Source organism: Amyelois transitella, chromosome 3 (assembly GCF_032362555.1).
Source record: "Amyelois transitella isolate CPQ chromosome 3, ilAmyTran1.1, whole genome shotgun sequence".
Taxonomy (NCBI): Eukaryota; Metazoa; Arthropoda; class Insecta; order Lepidoptera; family Pyralidae; genus Amyelois; species Amyelois transitella.
The window spans coordinates 6,487,978-6,511,534 of NC_083506.1; the positions used below are offsets into that span (position 1 = coordinate 6,487,978).

The window sequence follows — 23,557 nt, forward strand, 5'->3', positions numbered from 1 at the left end:
GAACAGCAAACAGCTGCGGAGCGTACTCGAGGCACGTTCTGGTTGATCGAGGCGCCGGCGGCGGATTAGCCGCGACCGAAAGTGATCCGTTATAATTTCCAGGGAGGACAGTGACGGCTGCTACGCACAGATTAGCCCCTTCGATAAACAATAGCATTAGTATGCGAGGACGCGCTGACCGCCGCCGATCGCCGCCCGTGTTCGGATTAATTTGCCTTCCGAAAATTATGGAGGACGGAGCTGTGTGGGTAACGATCTAGGCCGGCACAATATCGGTTTGTTTTCTCTTGTTGGGTAGTTGCTGCTCTATATTCGTACGAACTATACTAACCGTAATTATCTAGTTTAACTCACTACGGACTATTATAAGGTCAATAGATATCTTTTACGTTCCGTTTCAATACTAAATGTGAAAAAATATATTGTTGTACTAGCGACCCACCCCGGCTTCGCACGGGTGCAAAATTCGGAAAAAATTATACATAAAAACCTTCCTCTTGAATCACTCTACCTGTTACAAAAAACCGCATCAAAATCCGTTGCGTAATTTTAAAGATTTAAGCATACAGACAAACGGACTAAAATAGCGACTTTATTTTATACTATGTAGTGATTATGTGTCAATTTTATTATTGAGGAATTTTATTATTTTGTGTCTTTTTTAAAGAAGGAAGATGTGATGAGGTAAATACTTTTTGTATAAACTTAAAGAAAAAAGTAAAATGACAGGCAAATTTATAAAGTAGAGTTAGAACATTAAATTGTGCCGTGTGGTTCCCGGCACTGTGCCGTGTGGTTCCCGGCACTATTACAAAAAAGAATAGGACCACTCCATCTCTTTCCCATGGATGTCGTAAAAGGCGACTAAGGGATAGGCTTATAAACTTAGGATTCCTCTTTTAGGCGATGGGCTAGCAACCTGTCACTATTTGAATCTCGGTTCTATCATTAAGCCAAATAGCTGAACGTGGCCATTCAGTCTTTTCAAGACTGTTGGCTCTGTCTACCCCGCAAGGGATATAGACGTGATCATATGTATGTATGTATGTATGTAGAACATTAAAATATTGTCATAAAATAAAAAGGTAATGTGTATTATAATTAATTTATCATATTAGCCTTTCGTGTATAAGTACCGACATGATGACGTGTTAAGTAATTGACAAAGATGCCAATTTTATTAAGTTCAAGTTTGTAATCCTTTTTATTGTGTCATGAATTTTACCTTTAATACTTTCCTCTGAATATTTGGCACCGCTAGACAATTTTGGCAAGAAACTACAAACTTTGTAAACTTTTGTAAACTTGCGGGTACAATAAAACTGATCGGTTTATAATCTTATTTGTAGTTTTGTATTAGACTCATGATTCATAAAAAACTGTTTATTTTCTCACAAAAAAATATTATCGTTATTTATATGAAGTGATAAAGAAGTGGGCATCTTAAAAAATCATCTAAGATAAACATTTGGTTACTTATAAAAATTATTTGTATCACAATGTCCTTACAGTATTTTCAAGACTATTGGCTCTGTCTACCCCGTAAGGGATATAGACATGATTATAGAGAACTCAGTAGATAAGCTAACTGAATATTCCAGGTTGCATAAGTCCTAGTTGCATCCACTGCAGAGGAGCCACCTGTGACCATGGATTAGGAAAAACTGTTTTAATAACGCTTTTAATAACTAATCTAGCTAAGTAATAAATTTTAAAGAGGCATAAACATAGATATAGCTTGAAAACTGGATGATTATCTATTTAGTGGCGTGTGGTTTTGTTATGGCATTTGCCGTGTGGTTTCCGGCACTTTAGAATAGAATCACTCCGTATCTTCCCATGAATGCCGAAAAAGGTGACTAAAGGATAGGCTTATAAACTTGGGATTTCTCGGATAGCCGATTCCATTCCATAATTTTTTTTTTGTAATGTAGGTATGTATTTTTTCAGTACCTATGCATTTGCACATTATTGCACCACCAACTTAAAGTTTATTCTGTTTGGTCAGCTGGTTGACTGGTAGAGAATGCCAAACGGCATTAAGTCTGCCTTTTGTACATTTTTGTTTCTGTGCAATAAAGTTTTAAATAAATAAAAAAAATAATTCCCTCACAAAACCAAACCACTGAACGTTGCCCTAAAAGAGATAAGACGTGACTATATGTATGAATGTATCTATTTAGTCTCTCATTTTCTTTCTACATCCTTTACCTTGTAAAGGGGTTCAATGAAAACCGAACCGCTAATTTAGGGCCATTCTCACTGGATGGCAATAAGCGTTAATTTTATTTGTACACCCTGCGATATCCGGTTCCGACGGAAGTTCACGCCTACCACGCCACCGCTAAGTAATGAGGCTACTGTTACAAGCAGTACCTACATTCTGAAACGCAGTAAATTGTTGCGGTTCTAACAATCTATTTTCAACTTTGTGGAAACGATACAAAGATTATTATTACAAAATTCTAAGTACAGAGTCCCGTTTGAGAATTTTTCGAATTATTTCTCTCATCGAGTGGCGCGTTGCAGCGAGGTTAATTCGTTGAGTAACAGTTTCTATTCTTGATGCAAAATTATTCTAGGAAATCTATGAAAAGAATGTAGAATATTATTATTATAAGAATATTTCGTCTATATAGAGTACTCATATAGTTATATGTATGATTAATGCTACAACCGCAACTTTAAAGCCAATATAAATCAAAAGCTAATTTAGTTCCCGATTTGGGAGTCAGGAAGCGATGCGTACCGTAATGTGTTCTTTACATCAAAAACACATTTAAAAGAAGTTAGATTGGCTTACTGGAGTTGGCGTGCGGCCATACGTAGTTGGAGCCTTTTCGCCGTTCCAAAGCCAGCCCTAATCTTCAAAGATTCGCCCCAGATTGTTTGCAAGCATTTTTGCCCATCAAAATATGACGGGGGAAACTTTCCGCGGATAAATTATTTCAAAAACAAGAAATTCCAGGAATGAGCCTTGTCTAAAAAACAGGATAAAAATTCAGCTGAAACTAAGACATAAATATCATTAAAAGGTCTTTGTATTAGAAATTTATTTGTTTGGAGGAGTAATATCAACTAAAAGTATTTTGCAGAATTATATTTGACAGAACAGACGCCTTCAATCCAGGCTGAACTATTTAATTATTACCAAATATAAGCTTAAGAAAAATAAATGTAACTCTTACTTACGTAGAAGTCTCTCTCGGTTTCATCACAGCGGATCCTCAGCTTTTAAAAGCTCGGAGTCTACTAACGACATTTTGCAATTATCAGTTTACATATAACTGTTGTTATTTAGTTGCCTTTCACGTCAAATATACGAAAGAAGAAAGAATGATCTATATAACTCATCACCGTAACGGTATGTTTTCATTTTATATTTAAAAATAACAGTTAGTTATCGACTTTAAATCAATATGTTTCATCAACATAATAAATTTCAATCGCAAAACTAAGTCATATTGCCGACACGAAAGCATTGCTTGCTTTATATTTATTGCTTACTTATGTTTAAAATTATTACTACAATGAAAGACTTATGTTCAAAACAAGCTTTATTTAATGTATAATCTAGTCATTCTTAGGGTCTTTACGTGTAGTACGGTATACAACCATCCAGGTTTTACAGCGAATTCACAGTTAAACGATACATTCTCTTTTATCAAAAACACTCCATTGCTTTGGCTTATGGATATATTTACAACATTTCTATCTATATAGCATTACCTTAAATTTAGCAATTTGGCAACATGATTAACGGTAACATTTACATACAATACAGATACTATATATTATATAAACTATAATTGACAGAAGAAACATGTATTTTTGAAGAAATAAATATTCATTTCGTAAACCAAACCTCGAAAAGGGCTACGTAAATATTTAAAGATTTTATTACAAATTTACAGTAAATAAATATTTTTTTATTTTTATTTTAACAGAATACGAAACAATAGTACAGTCATTTGTCAGTTAGTCATGGTAATTCTTGAAGAGATATGGGACAAAAATTATTTCTATAAATAAATTTGTCTAAGTACAATAAGAAAGGGAGCAGGAGGAATAAATTTTGATATTGAAGCATTTTTAGTAAGACCGATAAAACATACATGTATATCTATTTATTTTTACGCAAATTTGCCTAGGGTTTATCAGAAAATATATTGAGTGAGCAATAAATAGGCAAACTGCGTTTAACACTGCATTTTTGTCAGTTAACCATGATAAATTATACATTGTTTTGGTGGGATCCTAATGAATTTGCCAATCACATTTACTATGAACAGCTTAATTAAAATATGTATAACTGCTCCGGAAATATAATATGATGATTCTGTTTTGAACTCTTAGTACTTGTTGTGTTGTTATTTTCTTAAATATTGTACATACCTACATATAATGACGTCAAGTAGGCAGAGCCAACAGTCTTAAAAAGACTGTAAGGCTATGTTCAGCAATAACAATTTTTCAAATTTATTGTAAAATTTGTTTTGGAGCCTAATTTCTGATAAGTGTTGCCGATCGATAAACCATTATCGATAGTGTCTATCAATAGTTGGAGTAAAAGAAATAGTATCGAAGTGTCGATACAATTGCTGCTGACTATTGCAACTAAGTATCGATATTATTGATAGTATCGATACTTTCGACATTATTGTAGTACTCGTATTTGATGCTATTGTACGAAACTGAGCTATCGATACTTTCGATAGGCCTATTGATATTTGAGATGATTCTGGTAGTCGAAAAGTAATAATATTTCTACACACATATGTCTATTCTCATTTAGTATTATTTTATTAAATAAACGTCTTCAATCAAAAGCTTATCACAGCATACATGAGGTTTAAATAAGCAAAAAATAAGCTATACTCATATATATACTAAAGACGTGGTTATACGACTATTATACTTTCTCTCAGTCTTACTCTATATATTTGTATATTCATATAGTAATTCATATGATATAGAAGTGCACCTTATATCAAAAGTAATATGAGTGCAGTGATTTGCTATTTATTATAGTTAATTTAATTTCACGGTTCGGCAGATATTTTTATAATCAAACCTTCATTATAAGCGAATTGAAAATAATTTGTGAATCTGCCAAATCGTGACTTTTTATTTAGTTCAAGGAACTGTGTACATTATTGATGTATATTTCATGCAATCAACAACAACGTTTTTACATATAAAAGATAAATATAGATTGATTAGAACAAAGGAATGTAACTAATGTATGTATAATCATATGACGACGATGGACCGTCCAGTGTTCTATTATTACAATTAAACTACTTTACCTGTTTCCAAGGACTTTCTTAAATGTATGTTATAATTTTCTAAAATAATGTGTTCATAAACATTTGATAACAGTAAGGGTTTTTTACAGTAACAGTAACAGCTACCGTTATTTAACTTAGACGTCAGGTAGGCGATAATAGTTTTTTTTTCTTAACAAACGTTAAAATTTCTAAGCTCATTGAAAGTAAAAATAAAATTATCATGACTGTATTGAAATACAAACCTGGAAGAAAGCATTTATAAATCTTCTTTAAAAGCTATCAAATAAACAAATGAGTCAATACAAAAAAATATTTGGTCATCTGCGTATCTTAAAAACTCAACTATATTATTGATTTAAGATAAACTTGGCTTCGTATTTTATATAAAATGGACAGCGTGGTTTGAAATAATACTAAAAATAATCTAGTCTAATAGAATACGTCTACATGACTTAAAAATACAATGGTGCAGCTGCTAAAAATAGTACCCATAGATGACTTCTAATCCAATGCGCCGTCCCTGCAAATATTTTTTAGAAATCGATAAAGCAATAGAAGTAATCTAAATCTAGGCTGTGAATTTTATACAAGAATATTTAATTGACGAAGAAGATTTGTCTCTTCGACGCGTGCAATTTCCACAAAATAAGTCTTGAATGGGTTATTTTAGAAAAATGAGGTAAATAAATTAAAAAGAAGTCAATAAGTTACCTGTAACCTGTGAAGCGCCACCCACCCAGTTGAGGTGTGTCTTCCCGCCACCCTCGTCTGTCTTCTGCTTCCCCTTATCGATCTCATTCAGGTTCGACTGATACTTTGTTCCTGGTAACAAATGATTCAATGTAAGTTACTTGTGATGATCGGCAGTTAATATTTTTAGAGTACCTCGACTATCAACATAAGCCACTAAAAAGTATCTCATTCTGATAACCATTAAAATCGCAGTTAAAAATATATGAAAGTCCATGATCAAACCAAGTTGTAAAAATAATAAATTTGAAAGACTCTTACAGAAGTGCTTTTTCTTAATAAACTCACGGAGTTAGATAAACCATACGGCCACGTCGCCAGCCCTTTGCGGATGGACAGAGCCAACAATCTCGAAAAGATTGAAAAGCCACGTTCAGCTAAGTGCTACGAATCCTAACTAAGGAATAGGTTCAACAGACTTTCAATACAATAATGGTAGGTAGAGCGGAAGGCAAGCGGTCACCAAACAGTTATTGAAAAGATGTGCAATATTGTCGAGTGGCCAGGCCAGCCGTAAATTCGTAATGGGTACAAAAAATAAAACGAAACCCGGCACGGCTGGCGGGCAGTGTCGACGCGACGCCCGCGCAAAAACAGCCCCAGTAAAACTTACTCCGCGGCAGCCGAGGCAACCGCTAAATGGATTTTTCAAGTTCATCGATGCACGCTAAAATGATATGCTGAGCTGGTAAAATCAATAAACGGTTGTTTTAAAAGCCCCGCATCCTTATTCAACAAATACTTGTATTCCGAACTATAATGTTCTTGAAGTCATAACTTTTCCTATTTGCAAAACTTGCGGAGAGATACGAGACGAATATAAGTCCGTAAGTTTGTAACGAGGGAGCCAGAATCAACACTTGGCAGTAATAGGATGTCTTGCAAGATGTTGTCTTCTGTCGTCGGCTTGTCCGGGGTAATGGCCAGTTCTCAAGGAGTAATGACGCGCCCGACTTATGATTCGATATTTACGTATGAACAATTTCTATCCTACATTCTTTATGATGTTTCAATGTTTAAGAAATAGTTTTTATAAGCTAGTTTAAGTAGATTGCAAAAAAAATAGTGAACCTCTACACAACGGTTTAATCACTCACAAATTATTATCATTCGAATATAGGTATAATACCATAGAAAGAAGCTATTATTACGATTATTAGTAGATACCTAGTCCATAGTACGATAATAGAAACACTTCAATATTTTAGTACCGTTTATTAAAAATAATTTTACGATTTGTAACAGCAAGTCCTACATCACTACTTCATAAACGTTATGTTACGATTTGTTTATGTTTTACGATCGCTCATAATATTCGGAGCCGGTTAACAAAATGCGGCCGGCGACAAGCAGATCGTCCTAACTCCTAACATACCGTTTATGATCTATAAACAAATATAACGACCACTAATAATAACTGAAACAACAAACAATCAAAACAAGCTGAGCGCCCTCGCTGCAGTATAACTCGTAAAGGTAATATTATCTCTTAATAAACGAAATCGTCGACGTAAAAATGTTGTTCCCGGTATTTTATCGATGGTATCAGAAATTGATGAACCCATTCGACCACACAATGTGTTGTAAGCGCTTTAATTTTATTTCACTATTTTGTTTTCTATATTGTTGGTTGGTTTGGTTTCGTTGCGAGTAAACTTTCAATATGCATGTTATTATTGTGCTATTGCATATAATTTGGGACACTTATAGGTTTATCTAAAGCATTTATTTAGACACATATAAAACTAAATATTTGTTTTTTTTATAGTCTTTAAGATTTTAACTTATAAATAATTATTCACAAATGCACAGTAATGGTAAAATTAAATTGAAATTATTCCACACAAACTTCGGTATCCCATGAAGATCTGTTACTACAATTAACAAAAGAGTGCCTCTTTTTGAAAGCTTTTATTTAACTCAACTTGTATTTGACTACTTTTATTATAGCTTGATAATTAAGTAGATATTATATAACTATAATTGTAAGTGCTACCTTTTTCGGCGAGTGGGTTTTCCCTGCGAGGAGGTCTGGAGGGCGGCGGAACTGTCACAGCTCGGGGATCAGGCGTTGTCGTTGGAGGAGACGATGCTAAAAAATTGATATGAAAACATTAATGTAATTTCGTTTATAATAATCTTTATATCTTGGATGGTCTTCATTGGTATTGGATCTTTTACTTTGTACATTGTAATCATCCATCTTGCGGATTGACTTGGTTGCGTCCTTCCTGAGGATGAACCTGGGTTTTACTTCGTTTACAAAACAGGAACGGGAAAATTAGTACTACAAAATGCATTATATTCTTATAAACTCTAAGAAACTTATTTTCACTTTTTAGTGTAAGATAAAAAAAATGAAAAGATAGCTTTAAATACTTACTGTAAAGTCTTATTGTTCCATCAGACTCTCCTCTAGGATTTTTCGCAACACATTTGTATGTACCATAATCCTCATTATCAATATGTCTTATAAGTAGCCTCATATGAGTTTTATAAGCGGGTATACCGACTGTATTTTCCATGTGATACTTGTGGCTTTCATGAATCATATGTCCATCATCCCGGGTCCAATAGTTCAGAGATGTCGGATGAGCTTCAGTAAAACATTCCAAAGTCACGTTATAAAATAAAGGAGCACCGACCAATTGATGAGGTATCCATAGCATCGGCGGAACTAAAAACAGAATTTGGTTACAAACAACATGTTTTCATAGGTAAACAAATGTAGATCACCAAAACATGCGTAAACAACTTACAGTCAACGCTAACTTTGACTCGTTTCGAAACCGTCGGGGGCACACCATTACTAGCGATGCATAAGTAAGCGCCCATGTCCAATCGGGAAATGCGAGCCATCTCCAAAACTTCGCCCTCCCAGTCGGTTACTGAAAATTCAAGATCGTTATCGAGAGATCGAAAAAGGCGGAGAGGTTCGATCATTAATATAAGATATCTAACCGGTATGTCCTTTGCTGATGGAGATTTTAGAGTTGTCGTCTCGTTTCCACTTGATGGTAGGCTTAGGAGAGCCATTAGCGCGGCACGTCAGCGTGACGTTGGCGCCTTCTCGCACGATAACGTCGCTGGAGCTGAGCGAGTCGTCGATCGTGGGCGGCACTGTCGACAACCAATAACTCCACTTTACTGGCAATTCGTCTCTTAGTTTATTTAACATCTAATTTGTAGTTAAAGGTTTAATTAAAATTTACAATTTGACTCATATTTAATTACTAATAAGTTTCTTTTTCCTCCGAGAAGCTCCGTCTCAACGGTGACTAAGGTAATTTTTATAAATAATATTTCGATAGTTATTTCCTATAAGTTTGGTTAGAACTAAGTTCATTGCATAGCCATGGATTAAGAAATCCCAATTCCAATTAATATTATAAACCGAAAGTACGTTTTTTGTTACCTCTTTACAGCTTAATCACTGAACCTTTTTAAAAGAATTTTATAAACCTTGGAGAACGACAAAGCTTCTATTTTGGTAATTCCAACGGAAATGGTAAAAACGAGAATTTTAGTTTAACCCGAGCAAAGCTGCTGGTGAAAGTTAGTAACTAAAGATCTTACCAACTACATGCAGGTAGCCAAATTGCGTCTTCGCCGTGACCGTATTAATTTGACACATGTAGCGGCCCTTGTCTTCTTCTCTTACATCAGAGATGTGCAGGAACCAAGTGCGATGCTTGTCGTGGGTCACGCTGACCCGAGGGTTGCGGGTGATCACGTGGTTGTGCACCGTAAGGATCGCTGACTGTTCAAAGTGCATCCACGCCACCTAGGACAAAAAAAAACATGTCACTGCGATAAATATCAATATTCAACATATACCCAGTACTTAAGTATTTTTTTCATTTCTATCATAATCTTCCTAACGGAGATGCGCATAAGACCATGTTTTTTGGATTGGGTAAGTTAGGCTTTTTACACTTTTTTTTATATTTTCTTCTCACTGCTAGACTTGACTTTCTAATCAAATTGAAATATCAGAGGTTAATCCGATTTTCCCTACTTTAAGTAGGTAAAGTGCCCTTATTTAAATTAATTTTATTAAGTTAAACTTATGTTGATATTTTTCAGGAAGTAATAACATTAATTACGAAAACAAATACTACAAAATATACAAGTGAAATTTTATTATTGTTACGATAGGTTTTGAGCTGCGAAACATTAATAAAACGAGTAAAAGTAGGGTGGAGAACGTCGCTTCAATGATTTCCAATCGTTCTTCCAATTGGAGCGGTGACGTAACGGAAATTAAGGAACGTGGCGTTTCTTATAAGACTTTTTCCAAATAAATACCTACTTCAAAAATGTCGTCAGGTTTCCACATAAATACCATCTGTGCAAAGCTCGCTACAGGAGTAAATTTTTTTAAGATTTTTAATTTATTCAAACATATTTTTTTCGCATTCGAATGTATCCATTGTAACGTTAAATTTTAGGGTTTCTTCTCCACTGTTTTAATTTTTTCCTACTCCCTTGTAATAGTTGCATCTGACATGGCAGACCAGCAGTTTAGCAAAAGTGGTCTATAGACGCACAACATTTTTGTAGAATAACATGATATTTAACCAACTATCGTCATTACAACTATCGTGAGTGAGACATTAGGCCTTTTCAAAAAGAAATTAAATTAATGGTATAACAGTTCATCATAAATACTGAGCATCAATTGCAATCATCCTCCGTATTCTTCTTTATTGAATAAGTTCAGATTAAAAAAACTCAGTCACATACACTGTTATCGGTAGTATCGGTTGATCTGATACAGACTCGATTAAAAAAGGCATCATCATTTATTACAAAAATGCAACCACTTTGTGCAGAGACTACACATGAAAAACAGTTGAAGCGTGGGTGTGTGCCACCTAGTAACAGCAAACTTGAACCTTTACGAACAGCCATTAGTTCGGAGGTCGCATGGCACGACATCTGTAATTGCAAGGAGCTGCCATCGCGTCGCCGCTTCACACCAATTTCCACGGCATTAAGCGCTTAAAATGCATTTTGCCGAGATTGTTATACTTCGAGCAATCTCGCTCAACTTTTAATCTTCGTGACGGAATGATTCAATCTCATCAAAACGAACCTGTGGAATGTCACTTTGCTTATTCAAATGCTCAGATATTATGCATTCGCAATACGCATTTTATTATAACAACTTTCGTTATAAGGAAAATGTTATCAAACAAGCAGAAAATAAATCTAATAACTTTTGATAACTCGATTTAGGATGGCGAAAATTAAAAGTTGTAAGATATCGAAGTAATAAAGTTCGACGTGCATCCTTTATATCTTAATCCAGCTTTAAGTTTGAATCATGGCTGCCGGCTAGTTCTTTTTATCAAGATTGGGAAGGCAATATAGAAGAAGTTTGGGCCCAGCCCGGGCGGGTCACATCTTACCTATCTTAAGTGAAGCGGCTCTCAGCCGCTGTCTAATTTATAATGGACTTGAGGAAACTTCGGCCATTTTATTATGCAATGGGACGGTAACCCCTCTAATGACGACTACCTGACTTGTCGCCGAAACCGGGAGCTCAGGGATATTAAACAAGGCTTAATATTACAAGTGATTTATGTTCAAATAATTTCATGTATCTAAAATTCAAGTCTTGCAAATTAAAAAAGTAACTTAAACAATAAAAAAATAAATTTATTTGGTATTAAACTTGATACTTAAAGTGATTACTGTAATTATATACAAAGTTTATCATTTTAGAGAGTTTGTCAACAGTGACCCAAGTACGAAAACTAAAAATTCCCAAACAACTCATCAATTTGTTGAGATTAAATTTAATTGGTGTTCCGTGTTCTCTTTTTTCTTCACTATTAATTTATTAGTGGCTTTTAGGTGCAAAAGTCCATGTAATAGGCTACGTCTACTCTTTTAGAGACAAATGGCGTTGGTCTTACAATATGTTGTCTCATTTATATAAAGAGACATTGTAACGGACTTCGCTTATTGCAAGGCAAGTGACACAGGGACTTCTATAAGTAAATCTTCTGTGCCCTCGTAATTTTGTCCGAACATCGAGTCTACGTGGCGCCGGCGACACGAGCGGAGACGATGTAAATCTGATCTACGTAATTGTGGCCGGCATCTAATCTAATTTCACTGCGGTGTGCCTCTGCACCGCTCATTCAATTACAAGCCTCCGTCTGGCACTTATTGTACGCCTCTTCGTTGCTCACGATGGACAACATTCCTTATGCCATCATTACGACGCTATCAGCAGTGTATTAGTTTGGGTAAACGTGGCAGCTGTATATACATATCTACTCTAAGCAGCCATCTTCCCAGGTGTAAACCAATATAAATACAATCCAACTGATACGTAAAATTTATATATATCCCCAAGTTAACTATTTGTCTGTTTTAATTCTAGATAATAGGTATTCAACGTAATAGTTTGTCCTATTTTTCCTTCAAATCTTCTTTGGAAACTTATTGTAAGTAATAAAACAAGAAGATTTAACTGCGAGTGAGCAGTTGAGAATACTCTCAACGGTCTATCCAAATCCGCAGGGTTATCTCGGATCCGTATAACATAAGAGGTATTTCTGAAAGTTCTCTTTTATTGTTCCCACAGTTAAGATAAAATTAAGGAGGAATCAAAATTGTAAGCGGTTAGGAGATAAGCGTTGAGTGTTGAACTTGACAAAGTTTGCATCGCCTGGGCGGGTCGGGGTCGGCACAAAATATTTTGTAACGTCCCAAGTTTGTCGGAATTAGGATTATAAAATTGCTTAGTGAGTAAAGTTACAGTATGAACGAAAATTAAAATGGATTTTCGGAAATTAATTGCCGACTTTATGAATTAAATTTCATGTAACGTTGCAGTTTTATAAAATGTTGCACACTATAAGAACAATTTATAACTTTATTGTAGTGGGTGGCACTTTTTAGTTTTGTAACTCATACGGGATATAACAAATTTTAATCATTGCTAACACAAATTACGTTTTTGTAGATACATTTTCAGGTGTCGTTTTACAAAACTAGGAGATTATTATTTATTAGAATCAGCGACGGCTGCTGCTGACTAATTTCTTCGTCTCCCGATCCTAAACGAGTTACCGCTGGCCGCAACTGCGGGCGCTTGTGAACCGCTCAGTGTCGTGCCGTGTTCGCGCGAATAATTTTCATAATTTGATACGGATCTTACTCATTTAAAATTTCTTGCTGACTAAGATGAAACTAGTTATAATCAGTTACTATTTATATACTTCAATAAATTACTCAAAATAATCGAGATTCAGTAACAAAGTTTGAACGAAGCCTATTAACTCGTTATCTTTTAACCACCTTTAATTTAGGCCCTTCTTTCTTTTTATCTTAATTGTTGAAGCATTAAGGACGCAAAGTTGAAGTTTGGAGGCACGCTGGGAGATGCTAGCGTCCCTCAAGACATGCCTCGGAGGCGTCATTTGATTTATAATGGACTCGTTGCAAACTTTGGCCATTCTGCCGCGCACCGCACCGACCTCTTTAACGACGGGCCCTATCGCCGCAGGAGATGATTCGTAGACGTGTTTAATAATATTACGACAGATTTAATTATGAAACGTTTAAGGAGCTCCATGTTACACTTTTGTAGTACTTTTTAAAAGCAGTTGATCGTCTGTGCACACTCCTCTTGGCTGTAGCTTCAAATTGTGCATTTTGGATTAATTGTGTAAATTGAAGACAGGGCCAACACTCTCCAGAGATTTTTAGGCCATTTTGGCTTGTTGAGATTCAAATAGTGTCAGATTCAATAGGATAGGAATTTTCTTTTCATCTACGGTTTTGGTTTATTTTTTTTTTTTTTTTGTATTACACTCGTACTTCCAACATTTGTTTTTACATGTTATATAATTCCTAGGGAAGTTTTTCATTTCGAGTTTATTTATGTATACATTAGGTGTTCTAGTTACGACACTTAATTTATATGCATATATGTTGCCTGAGCTTATTACGTATACAAAATAAAAATTTTAAACATGTCATTCGAATGGTTACGGGATTGATGCCTCTATCTATCGATTTAGAATAAATACATTTGTAAATATGACGTATTTGGAAGAAAAAGAAATTACATTAATATATTTACTCGCAAAACTACCAATGAATCTGTAAAAAAATGATCTGTCAAAGAGAGTATTATTTTATGGAGAGCACTTCAAAGCCACGGATATAAAAGGTCGCTAACTTAGCTGTTTCATAAAACTTCAGGGATCATCGGGGCTGAGTTTTTTCAATACTTCACCACATTTTCTCTGTGCTTGTAGTTTGTTTTCAATTTATTTGAATGGTTCTCGCCTGCAAAAATATTTTACTTCCTTCCGTATTTCACTATGTTTCTGATAACTCTTAAGCCTTAAAGCACAGCTTTTTCTTAAGAATCGTTGTTAAGTAGAGATTTTATCAATCGTCGTTATATTTAACGCTAGTCCCATTATGCACCAGAACTACAATTTAAATGACTTTGTAACATGATTGAAAAAGTATAATTATGACTGCCAAAATTTTGTTATTCTCTTCAATAGTTTAATGCCACATTTTGCCTACGCTACTCTAGTTACAATTCGATTTCAATTTAATTGCGGGTGAAATATGTGTCAGACCCATACAAGAAATCGTAGCTTCATTCCAGTAAATCTCGAGACGAATGTAACCGAACTAATGCAATGGCACAGAATGGGCTAACACCGTGCGCAAGACGGCTTATAGCTTACTTTAACTAAAAGCCCACTTGGAAGTCTCTTTAGTTGCGGATTTTTCGAGAATATTTCCAAGTTTTTATTGAATCGTCAGCCAATAAACTATTATCAAGATCACCAGAGGCCATTAGGATTATTTATGTAATCTACGAAGTGTTAAGTACTTTCGGTAATATATGTATGTCCTTATTCTTTTATAAAATTCCGAAGGTCTCTTACATTGAGAAGGTCATCCGTTTACATAGCATGTGCCTAAATTTCGGAAGGGAGCTCAATAGCTTTGGATTTCACTGTAAACAACCGATCTTTTCATTCTAATTAGAAAGTTTTCATTCACGTTCATATTTGTGACTGGAGTAAAAACGTAAAAATCTAAATTTCGAAACATATTTCAAATTAATTCGTTGTGAAGATTTGGCACTGAGAAATTTTAATTAAAATGTTTGCCAGTATAAGTTAATATTCATGATTACGATCATTCCATACGCAGTTGCAGGGGGGTAGATCGTCGGTGACATGCTTGCGCCCCTCATCTCGACCTCGGCTCCCGAAGCGGGAATATTAAGGGGATATGATCCATGTTTTTGATAATTTACCTTTTTATTACGACGTACCTGGCTACAAAATTTAAGTTTTATTTACAGATCAAATTAAGTAGGTATACCTAGATAGATTTATTAATGTAAATTTAATAAAAAATTCTTTGGCATTTCGTTAATTACTTTCTTGACTGGTCAAGCAGCCGGCTTAAGAAACGTAGAAAAGTAAGTTACTAGCCTAGCAATTATCCTGATATGTTCCATCCATAAGAAACACTTTGGCTTTAATGTACAGATTACCAAGCTATGGCCATTTCGCCTGCAGCCCACAATTGTTCATTCCACGAACGTCATACAATCACGTCTTTATCCTTTACGGCGTAGACAGGGCCAACAGTTTCCAAAGACTGATAGGTCACGTTTGGCTTTTTGAGATTCAAATATTGTCAGATTCAATAGGATAGGACTTCATTTCTATCACGAGTAATTTCTATTATTATTTAATGTAATTCATGTCTATTTTCATTAAGTGATAGCTATAGCAAAACAAATAAACTTTTTTCTATTTCACTACATAGTTATAATTCCCTCTTAAGGCCCGAGAAATATGGCAGAATTTGAACAGGCGGCGCTCGCATGCGGCGAGTGTAACATTGCTGCGAGTCGTAGTGGCATGTTATTGCAAACCCACATACGTGCCGCCGCCGACTATCTGACATTTCATGCCGATGAACCGGCTACGTGCGCGCATACTTTCAAACATTTGCATAAAATAGCAAATCTATTTGAATTGCACCATGAATAGAGGAAATAACTAACTAACTGACTGTAATGTACAGCAAATTGATTATGGTAATATTATAATATTTAATTTTTTATGAGCCTTTCTATATTGTTAAAAAAAAAAAAAAAAAAAACTTGGTTTTATTGACTCATTTCAGCAACATATTCATCGTTCATATAAAAGGTGTTTATACATTTTCTAATCTGGTCCAACGCTCAGCCATCCACCATCAAACTAAGAATAAACCTGTATCTTGATTGGTAGAAGGCATCACGGAAGATCCGGTAGGATGTAATGATGTTTGTTTATTTAAGTAGAATTAAAATGTACACTGATTTAATAATTCCCAAACTAGACGAATCTGTATTCTGGGAATTATTTATTTGTTTTAGATCGATTACTAATATACTTTTCAATCCAAATTATCCGTAAGAACCTCCGAACTTAAAATGTTTCGCAGACGAAGAAATATTTGTACGAGTCAATATTTCAAAAAAATAAGACCCGGGAAGCAAATCTTTTTAACCGATGCGGAAACTAATGGCACAGGCGAGGCTTTCGGGAAAATCCGCTTCTTGTTGTCAATACGGGGCAACGGTGATGGCTCCCTCAGTTAAGCCTTTATTTCAGAAGAACACTATCTTGGCTTTTATTGCGCTCGCACCGCCGACAGTTTCAGACGTAAGTAAATGCAATAAAATGAGCAGAAAAAGTCTCTCAGCTGGGGAATCAATAAAATATCTATTCTAATATCGTAGAGCCATGTTTCGTATATTGGTTCCGAATTTTATACTCTATGTCATAAATATATTTATCAGCTGCTATAAATGCCTTTTAGGATATGATGTACAGCTAAGTATCAATTAAACAGCCAAGTATATTAAAATAGCAAGTAATTAGTTCATATTCTAAGATCGTCGTTACCAAACTATATTAATCATTACAAGCGTCTAGCCCTAACGATCACTGCATCCAATAAACACTACAGTTTAGCGATAAGCAAATACTAATACTAATCATAGTTGGGTGGTACTGAAGTCAAATGAAGCGACACTCTCCCCTCTCCCACTAACCTTCCCCCTCTACCCGTCGTGGGCAGTTAGCCCAAAACTGCAGCTTGCGGCTTATCGCGCGTCCGGAGACTAGACTCGGAGCCTCACTGCCATTCCACTTCAATAGAACTTCCATTCACACCAGCAGCAGTGGTCGTACGTGACTTGGATGAAGTCATATTAAAATTAGAAATGTCTGCTGAATGTTCGGGTAGCATTTATTAAAATGGGAATTGTTTGTCAAATTAAGTCTATAACTGAATAGGCTCATCAAGAAAGTATGCTGCTCCGAATCAGCTATCAAGTTACAAGATTAAAGAAACAAGTTTGGCTTCCAAGCTTCGAGATTAGCTACGAAGCTACGGGAATAGCTACGAAGCTACGGGAATAGCTACGAAGCTACAAGATTTGCTACGAAGCTAAGACAGTAGCTAGGAAAATTTTATGAGTAATTTAATGAAGTGGGACGTTGATTATTCATATCACTTTATCAATTAGTTGTTAAATGTTATTGTGAAAGGTATGCTACTCACACTTAATTTACTGAACTTAAAGAATATTTGTGAAAGACACTGTTTCTTTGAGAATTATACAAACCAAATAAAACTGATGAAAACATAATCACTAGCGGTTTCAGTTTTAAGTTTTCAAAACATTTTTCGTTATGCGAAAGAGGTGCAAACTCGGCGTAGGGGTTGTAAATCATATCTTCCTCCATTTATATGGACACTTTATTACGACGGCGCCTTCTAAATCAAATGATAAAATGCTTTTTATTTTATGTTTCCTTTCGCTGCGCCACGCATATTGTCGTATTCCATTCAAATTGTAAGCGGTGCTATGAGTACTTTTATAAAAAAAAATATTATGCGAGATATTATTTTGTCAATGAGTAATGAATTTGTATAACCATATATTTCCTCTCTCGTAGCCGCTCCGAATCTTATGCCATCAATGCGGGAATTCTTGGACCATTTTAACTACGAAGTTGGCTTAATAAACGGTCATAAAAATGTTTTATTTTCATGTAAATTATTTTGAGTCATCTAACTGAATGTGGCCTTTCAGTCTTTTCAAGACCGTTAGTCTACTCCGTAAAGAACAAAGTCGTAATAAAGGTTAAGTATTGATTGTTGTGCACTTCACTTACCTTATATGAACCAAGGTTCTTCACAGAGCACGCGAGGCGCACGCTGCGGCCGGCGGGCACGGTCACGTTTTGAATGACGTCAGTAAATTCTGGCTCTTCCACAACTGAAACAAATATTAAATATTTTTACATATACATTCAATCTTTATCTTATCTGATCTTTGTATTGCACCACAAAAAACATCATTAAGGCGACCTTATTATACCTAAAATATCTATAAATTAAACTATCTTATTCACTTTTGTAACATATTCCATTCTCAACGCGAGTTCAAACAGTAGCCATAGCGTATTCCAAAGATATAAATTCAGACAAATTGGACCGATCTTTCTCCCCTTTGTCTTATCAAAAATCTGGCGAGACTTTGCAGTTATGAGGACATTTTTGTCAAAATACGATTTGTAATTTTCAAATTATCAAAGCAGAACGCTTTTATACAAATTGAGTGGACGATAAGGAATAATGTCGTCGTTTATCAAGCTCAAAGATAGATGGTTGCTGCTCTGCTCTGCCCATTTTAAATGCGTTTGTCTTCGACTTGCCAAATTTGCGTTCTTTGTTTTCTTTTCAAGTTCTTACTTTTACGTAGCACGGCATCGAACGTCTAACCTTATCGATTTGGTAGTAAGGATAAACTGCCGCCGTATAGTCACCGTCAACTTTGTAGTTACCGTGGGGTTATGTCGAGAATAGAGTAAATATTTGTCATTCAGTGAGCAAAGCCGGTCGGAAAAGAGTCGCTGCAAGGAATACCGAGTGTTGCGGAGTCAGTCGCGCGACACGCCGCGGCGCGCATGCATATGCTTCACACTGCTGTTTAGAGAATAAACTTGCTCCGTGGTCCGTCTCCTTTGCACTTGTTTACGTATCACAGTCTCGCGCAAACTGACAACAATAGATTTATTTATCCTGCTTTCGGACAATGGATTTTATATGGAAAACATTTTCGTCTTTGCATGTAGTCGGAAATTTTTCCAACACGTTTATTTTCGTACTGTCGTAACAGAATGAAGTATATTTACGGAACTTCGGGGAAGAGTACTTAGCGTGAGTGTTTTGATTCCATGGTAATTTTTAACATACATGGTAATTTATAACTTAAATGTTGCTAATATTTGCTCGTGACTTTGTGTGTAAAATATTTTTATAATTGCTTAAGGCGCAAGGAAATCTTCATTGTAATTTTATAAACAAAGTAATAGTGCGTGCGAAGTAGCTATCCGTAAGTCAATACTGAACAATTTGGTAATGAAAGAGTTTCTTGATCATAGTTCAATTAAATAATATATATATAGTTTGGTTATAAGTTGATTTGATGTATGCATACACGCATATTTGCGGGATGCTGTCTGTAAGAAATGTATACCCGACTGAAGATGAAAGCGTTGTGTTGCGTGTTTGTTCAGCTGATCGCATTAGCTCTGAGCACGTCGTTCCATTTTCTACTCGGGTGCTCCCAACTCGTCCTGGGTAAATCGCGCATTGTCGACCATAACGCACCCTATTAGCTGTGCATGCGTGTTCTATTAATTAATACGCAAATTGTGATTGTGATATTTTTTTCTTTTTATTATTTTATCTCTGAGCCATCCTTATATTATTCTTTTAAAAATGACCGAGACAGACCAAAAAATGGAGCATCATTCTTTTTACATATATGAAAACTTAGAATACCTACATGTTCCAAAGATGATGATCCAAAATTTCGTTATATAAAGGGAAAACAAAATCCCATTATCTCCCGTTACCGCGGTAATTTCCCAAAAATATTTTTAGTGGAGGTATCCTAGTTACAATCTACCTTTCTTCCAAATTTCATCTTTGTTGGCTCAGATTATTGAGTTATTGAGACTTCGTCATCAGTGAGTGAGTGATTAAGCTTATATACTGAAATATACCTCTACAGTAATACATATAACCTAATAAGGAGCTTGTCGTTGAGATGTTCTATTTGTTTCAATAATACTGTACATTTAAATTAACAAGGGTACATTCGCAATAATCTTGCACACCGCATAAGGCGTGCGGTGTATTTAGGGGTTAATTAAGGAACCGCAGATGGCGCGGGGGAGGGTAATCCCTTTGTCACCGATGTAAGACGCGGCTTGCCATGACTACTGGAACGAGATGTTACATTGTTCTGTTATACGTACCTGTATCTATCCATACATTGTTTGATTACATAGTATGATTAACTATAGTATTGTTAATATAAACAATTTATTTTCTTCAAAAAGATAAGTATTTCACGACATCAAGCATACTAAATACACACCTATCATGTTTTTAGATACCTTATGGGGTTACCAGAGCTTGCACTAGATAAATCTGCTCTTTCCGTGAGTAGATTTTATGACATCCACGGAAAAATTTTAAATCTAATATGCCATTTTTTATTCAATGTGCGATACAAATTCGTCAATAACAATTAAAATTGGGTCAACTAAATAACACGAAACTATAATGAATGGGTCGTTTCGGGCGTTCTAACTCGAGAATAATCTCATATTAAAGCCCTTATGCAAATCGGGAGCGGTCACTCGGAAGTCATCAGGGCGCGAGAGCGGCCGCAAATTGACAAGCGCGCCAGATTGATTGTGGCCGGGCCCGCGGACCTTGTTATAACAACACCAACCCTATACGCTGACAAATAATCTATTGTTTTGCCACCCCTTGTCTGTTGACAACAGTTTGAAATACAAGTGTGTCATTTTTTCACGATATCATTTCAATTTGACCAGTAGCAGGATGAATCAGGTAATTCGATTTTTTCACCGGTCTTTTTGATAATTTCAGGAAATTCATTATGAATGCTCCCATGTGGTATTTGTCTAAATTCAGCTGCCTACACCAGGCTGTCACCATTAGTCACTAAACAATAGTCTTCTCTTCCTAGCCAGTAATTTTGGCTGTACATTGCCATCAGTCAGTAACGCAGGAGTTTTAACTCCTGCGTTACTAACGTATAAATAGAGAGATTTATTTGTAAGTTTACTCTTACAAATAAATCTCTCTCAAACTCTTATAAATTTATTGAATGTTTGTGATTTAATGTTTTCAACGATCTCTGTCGTTCTGAAAGTATAATTTAAGATGAATTTCAGTATATCAATTTAATGAGAAGTAAGATCCTGCTTTTCAATTCACTTCCTATAGAACGTTTATCATCAAAAAAAGAAAAACAAAGCATGCGCTGACCAGATGATTTTCTTTATGGTAAGTATGACCCTTGTATCCAAATATTTAAGTTTATACGTCCCTTGGCCCAGATGTTGCTCGTAATATTCTCATACACGATCAAATTCTTTTAGGAGATCCACAGATAAAGAACATGGCGGCGGGTGTTTGTCCGGTCTCGGACTTTTACTTATTTGTATGCTTTACCCTTCCCCGGGACGGAGACGTGACTATTCGAGATACATAAACCCTGAGTGAATACAGAAAATAGAAATAAAGTAACATATTATCTTTTAGTGGACGGATTGTGGAAAATAGGAATTTGTTTTATTGCGTACACTACACGCCATGGTTAGGTGGGTTCTACAAATTGCGTTATTTATTTTATTGATGTTCTACGGGTTAAAATACGTTCTATGGCGACTAGTTGCTTCCAAAATCCATCTAGCTTTTTTTTTATTTATTTATCTTTATTAGAGAAACAAACAGGTACATGGATGAGTTTCCTCTGTTAATATATAAGTAGTATCAAAAAGACAAGGAAATAATTATATAAATGTAAGTGTATTACATATAGACATACATAATTATTATTAATTTCGTCAAAAATTAACCAAAAAGCCATTTATTAATATCAACAATTTTGTGTCTTTAAACTTTTTTTATATGGGTAAGTTGAACAAATCAAGGTCATTGTAACTATGACAAGCGCGGTACAAGAATGTATTCCGAATGTAATTCGTTTTAGCATAATGGAACATCGAAAAGTAATTTAATTCTAGAATTTGGGCGACGGCATTTGAAATAAATATTACCAAATGTGAAGAGTCAATGTAACTACGTAAAATTTTAAAAATAAAAATTTGTTCTCTTACCTTGCGGCGACTAGTCAGTCACGGAAAGGTTTCTGCAGTTTTATCACGAAAACGGTTTTCAAAAAATTTTCGGTGTTTCACAAATTTCTCTTGAATTTTTTCTATTGATTCAATGTATATGTTGTACTGTGGGTTCCAAACGATAGACGCATACTCCAATATATTCTTTATAAAATGAATGTATAAAAATGGGTTTACCTTTAAGCCGTTATTTAATTAAAGTCCTTTTATGTAGTTAAATGTTAAATGCGGTGGAAATGAGAGCGTTAAGGAGTATGATCGGTGTGAAATTGAGTGACCGGATAAGGAACAGCGTGATAAGGGAATGTTGTGATGTGAAAGTAGATGTTGTTACAGGATTAGAAAAGGGTATGTTTATGTGGTTTGGTCATGTGGAGAGAATGAATGAAAGCAGGTTGACTAAGCAGATATACAAGGAGTGTGTGAAGGAAAAGGTCGGACTGGGAAGGCCTAGACGAACGTATCTTGATCAAATTAAGGACGTCCTGGCAAATGGTCAGGTCAAGAGTACCCTAAACCGCCGAGCTTGCATGAAGAGAGTCATGAATGTGGATGAAGCGAAGGAGGTATGCAGAGATTGTGGGAAGTAGAAAGGTGTAGTCTCTGCCTAGCCCTCCGGGAAATTGGCGTGATTTTATTTATGTAGTTAAAGAAATAATACTTATGTATATGATTAAGAAAATTTACATCACGACGATGAATCAGAGAAAAACTGCGTCGCAAGTGTTGTGTATTTTTTTTATATCCGATAGTTATCAAGAAGTAATGTGTTACAGAAATATACTATTTTATACACACCGAAGCTAGTAAATTGTTAATGTCAAAGTCAGTTTAGGCGGAAGCTTGGAGCTCTTATCTGCGCGCCTGTCACCAATGCTTAGGAATTCCAAAGTACGTCCTCGGAATACCACAACAACACGTTTCTCCGCCCACTACACTACAGAAATATCATCAGTTTGTTATTTCGAACCTCAGCATGAAAAGTGCTTTTATATGTTTCTATTCTATCCACTATTGACATATTTTTCAGTTTGGGTAGATAGTTTATTAACTGTTGATGGCTAAACACTAGGTAATATTTATGCAATGGAAACAAAAACAATTATTTTTATAATTAAAATAGAAAAATTGAAACAATTAATATAGTTATTTGAAAGTTTTATACTTAAACCAAATCAAATGTCATGAAATCCTGTCACCTTT

The 23,557-nt window shown here is 35.3% G+C and overlaps 1 protein-coding gene across 1 annotated transcript in view; it reads right to left on the reverse strand.

Moving 5' to 3' along the window:
• Positions 1 to 5,411: 5,411 nt before the first annotated feature.
• LOC106135448 (lachesin) overlaps positions 5,412 to 23,557 on the reverse strand; it is a 75,571-nt gene continuing 57,425 nt past the window's right edge. The window contains exons 2-9 of the mRNA XM_013335740.2: positions 18,281 to 18,384; positions 9,618 to 9,825; positions 9,003 to 9,161; positions 8,801 to 8,929; positions 8,425 to 8,718; positions 8,038 to 8,133; positions 6,003 to 6,113; positions 5,412 to 5,811 (exon numbers count right to left, since the gene is read on the reverse strand). Of these exons, the coding sequence (XP_013191194.1) occupies positions 5,744 to 5,811; positions 6,003 to 6,113; positions 8,038 to 8,133; positions 8,425 to 8,718; positions 8,801 to 8,929; positions 9,003 to 9,161; positions 9,618 to 9,825; positions 18,281 to 18,384 (1,169 nt within the window). The 3' untranslated portion in view covers positions 5,412 to 5,743. The remainder of the gene's footprint in view (positions 5,812 to 6,002; positions 6,114 to 8,037; positions 8,134 to 8,424; positions 8,719 to 8,800; positions 8,930 to 9,002; positions 9,162 to 9,617; positions 9,826 to 18,280; positions 18,385 to 23,557) is intronic.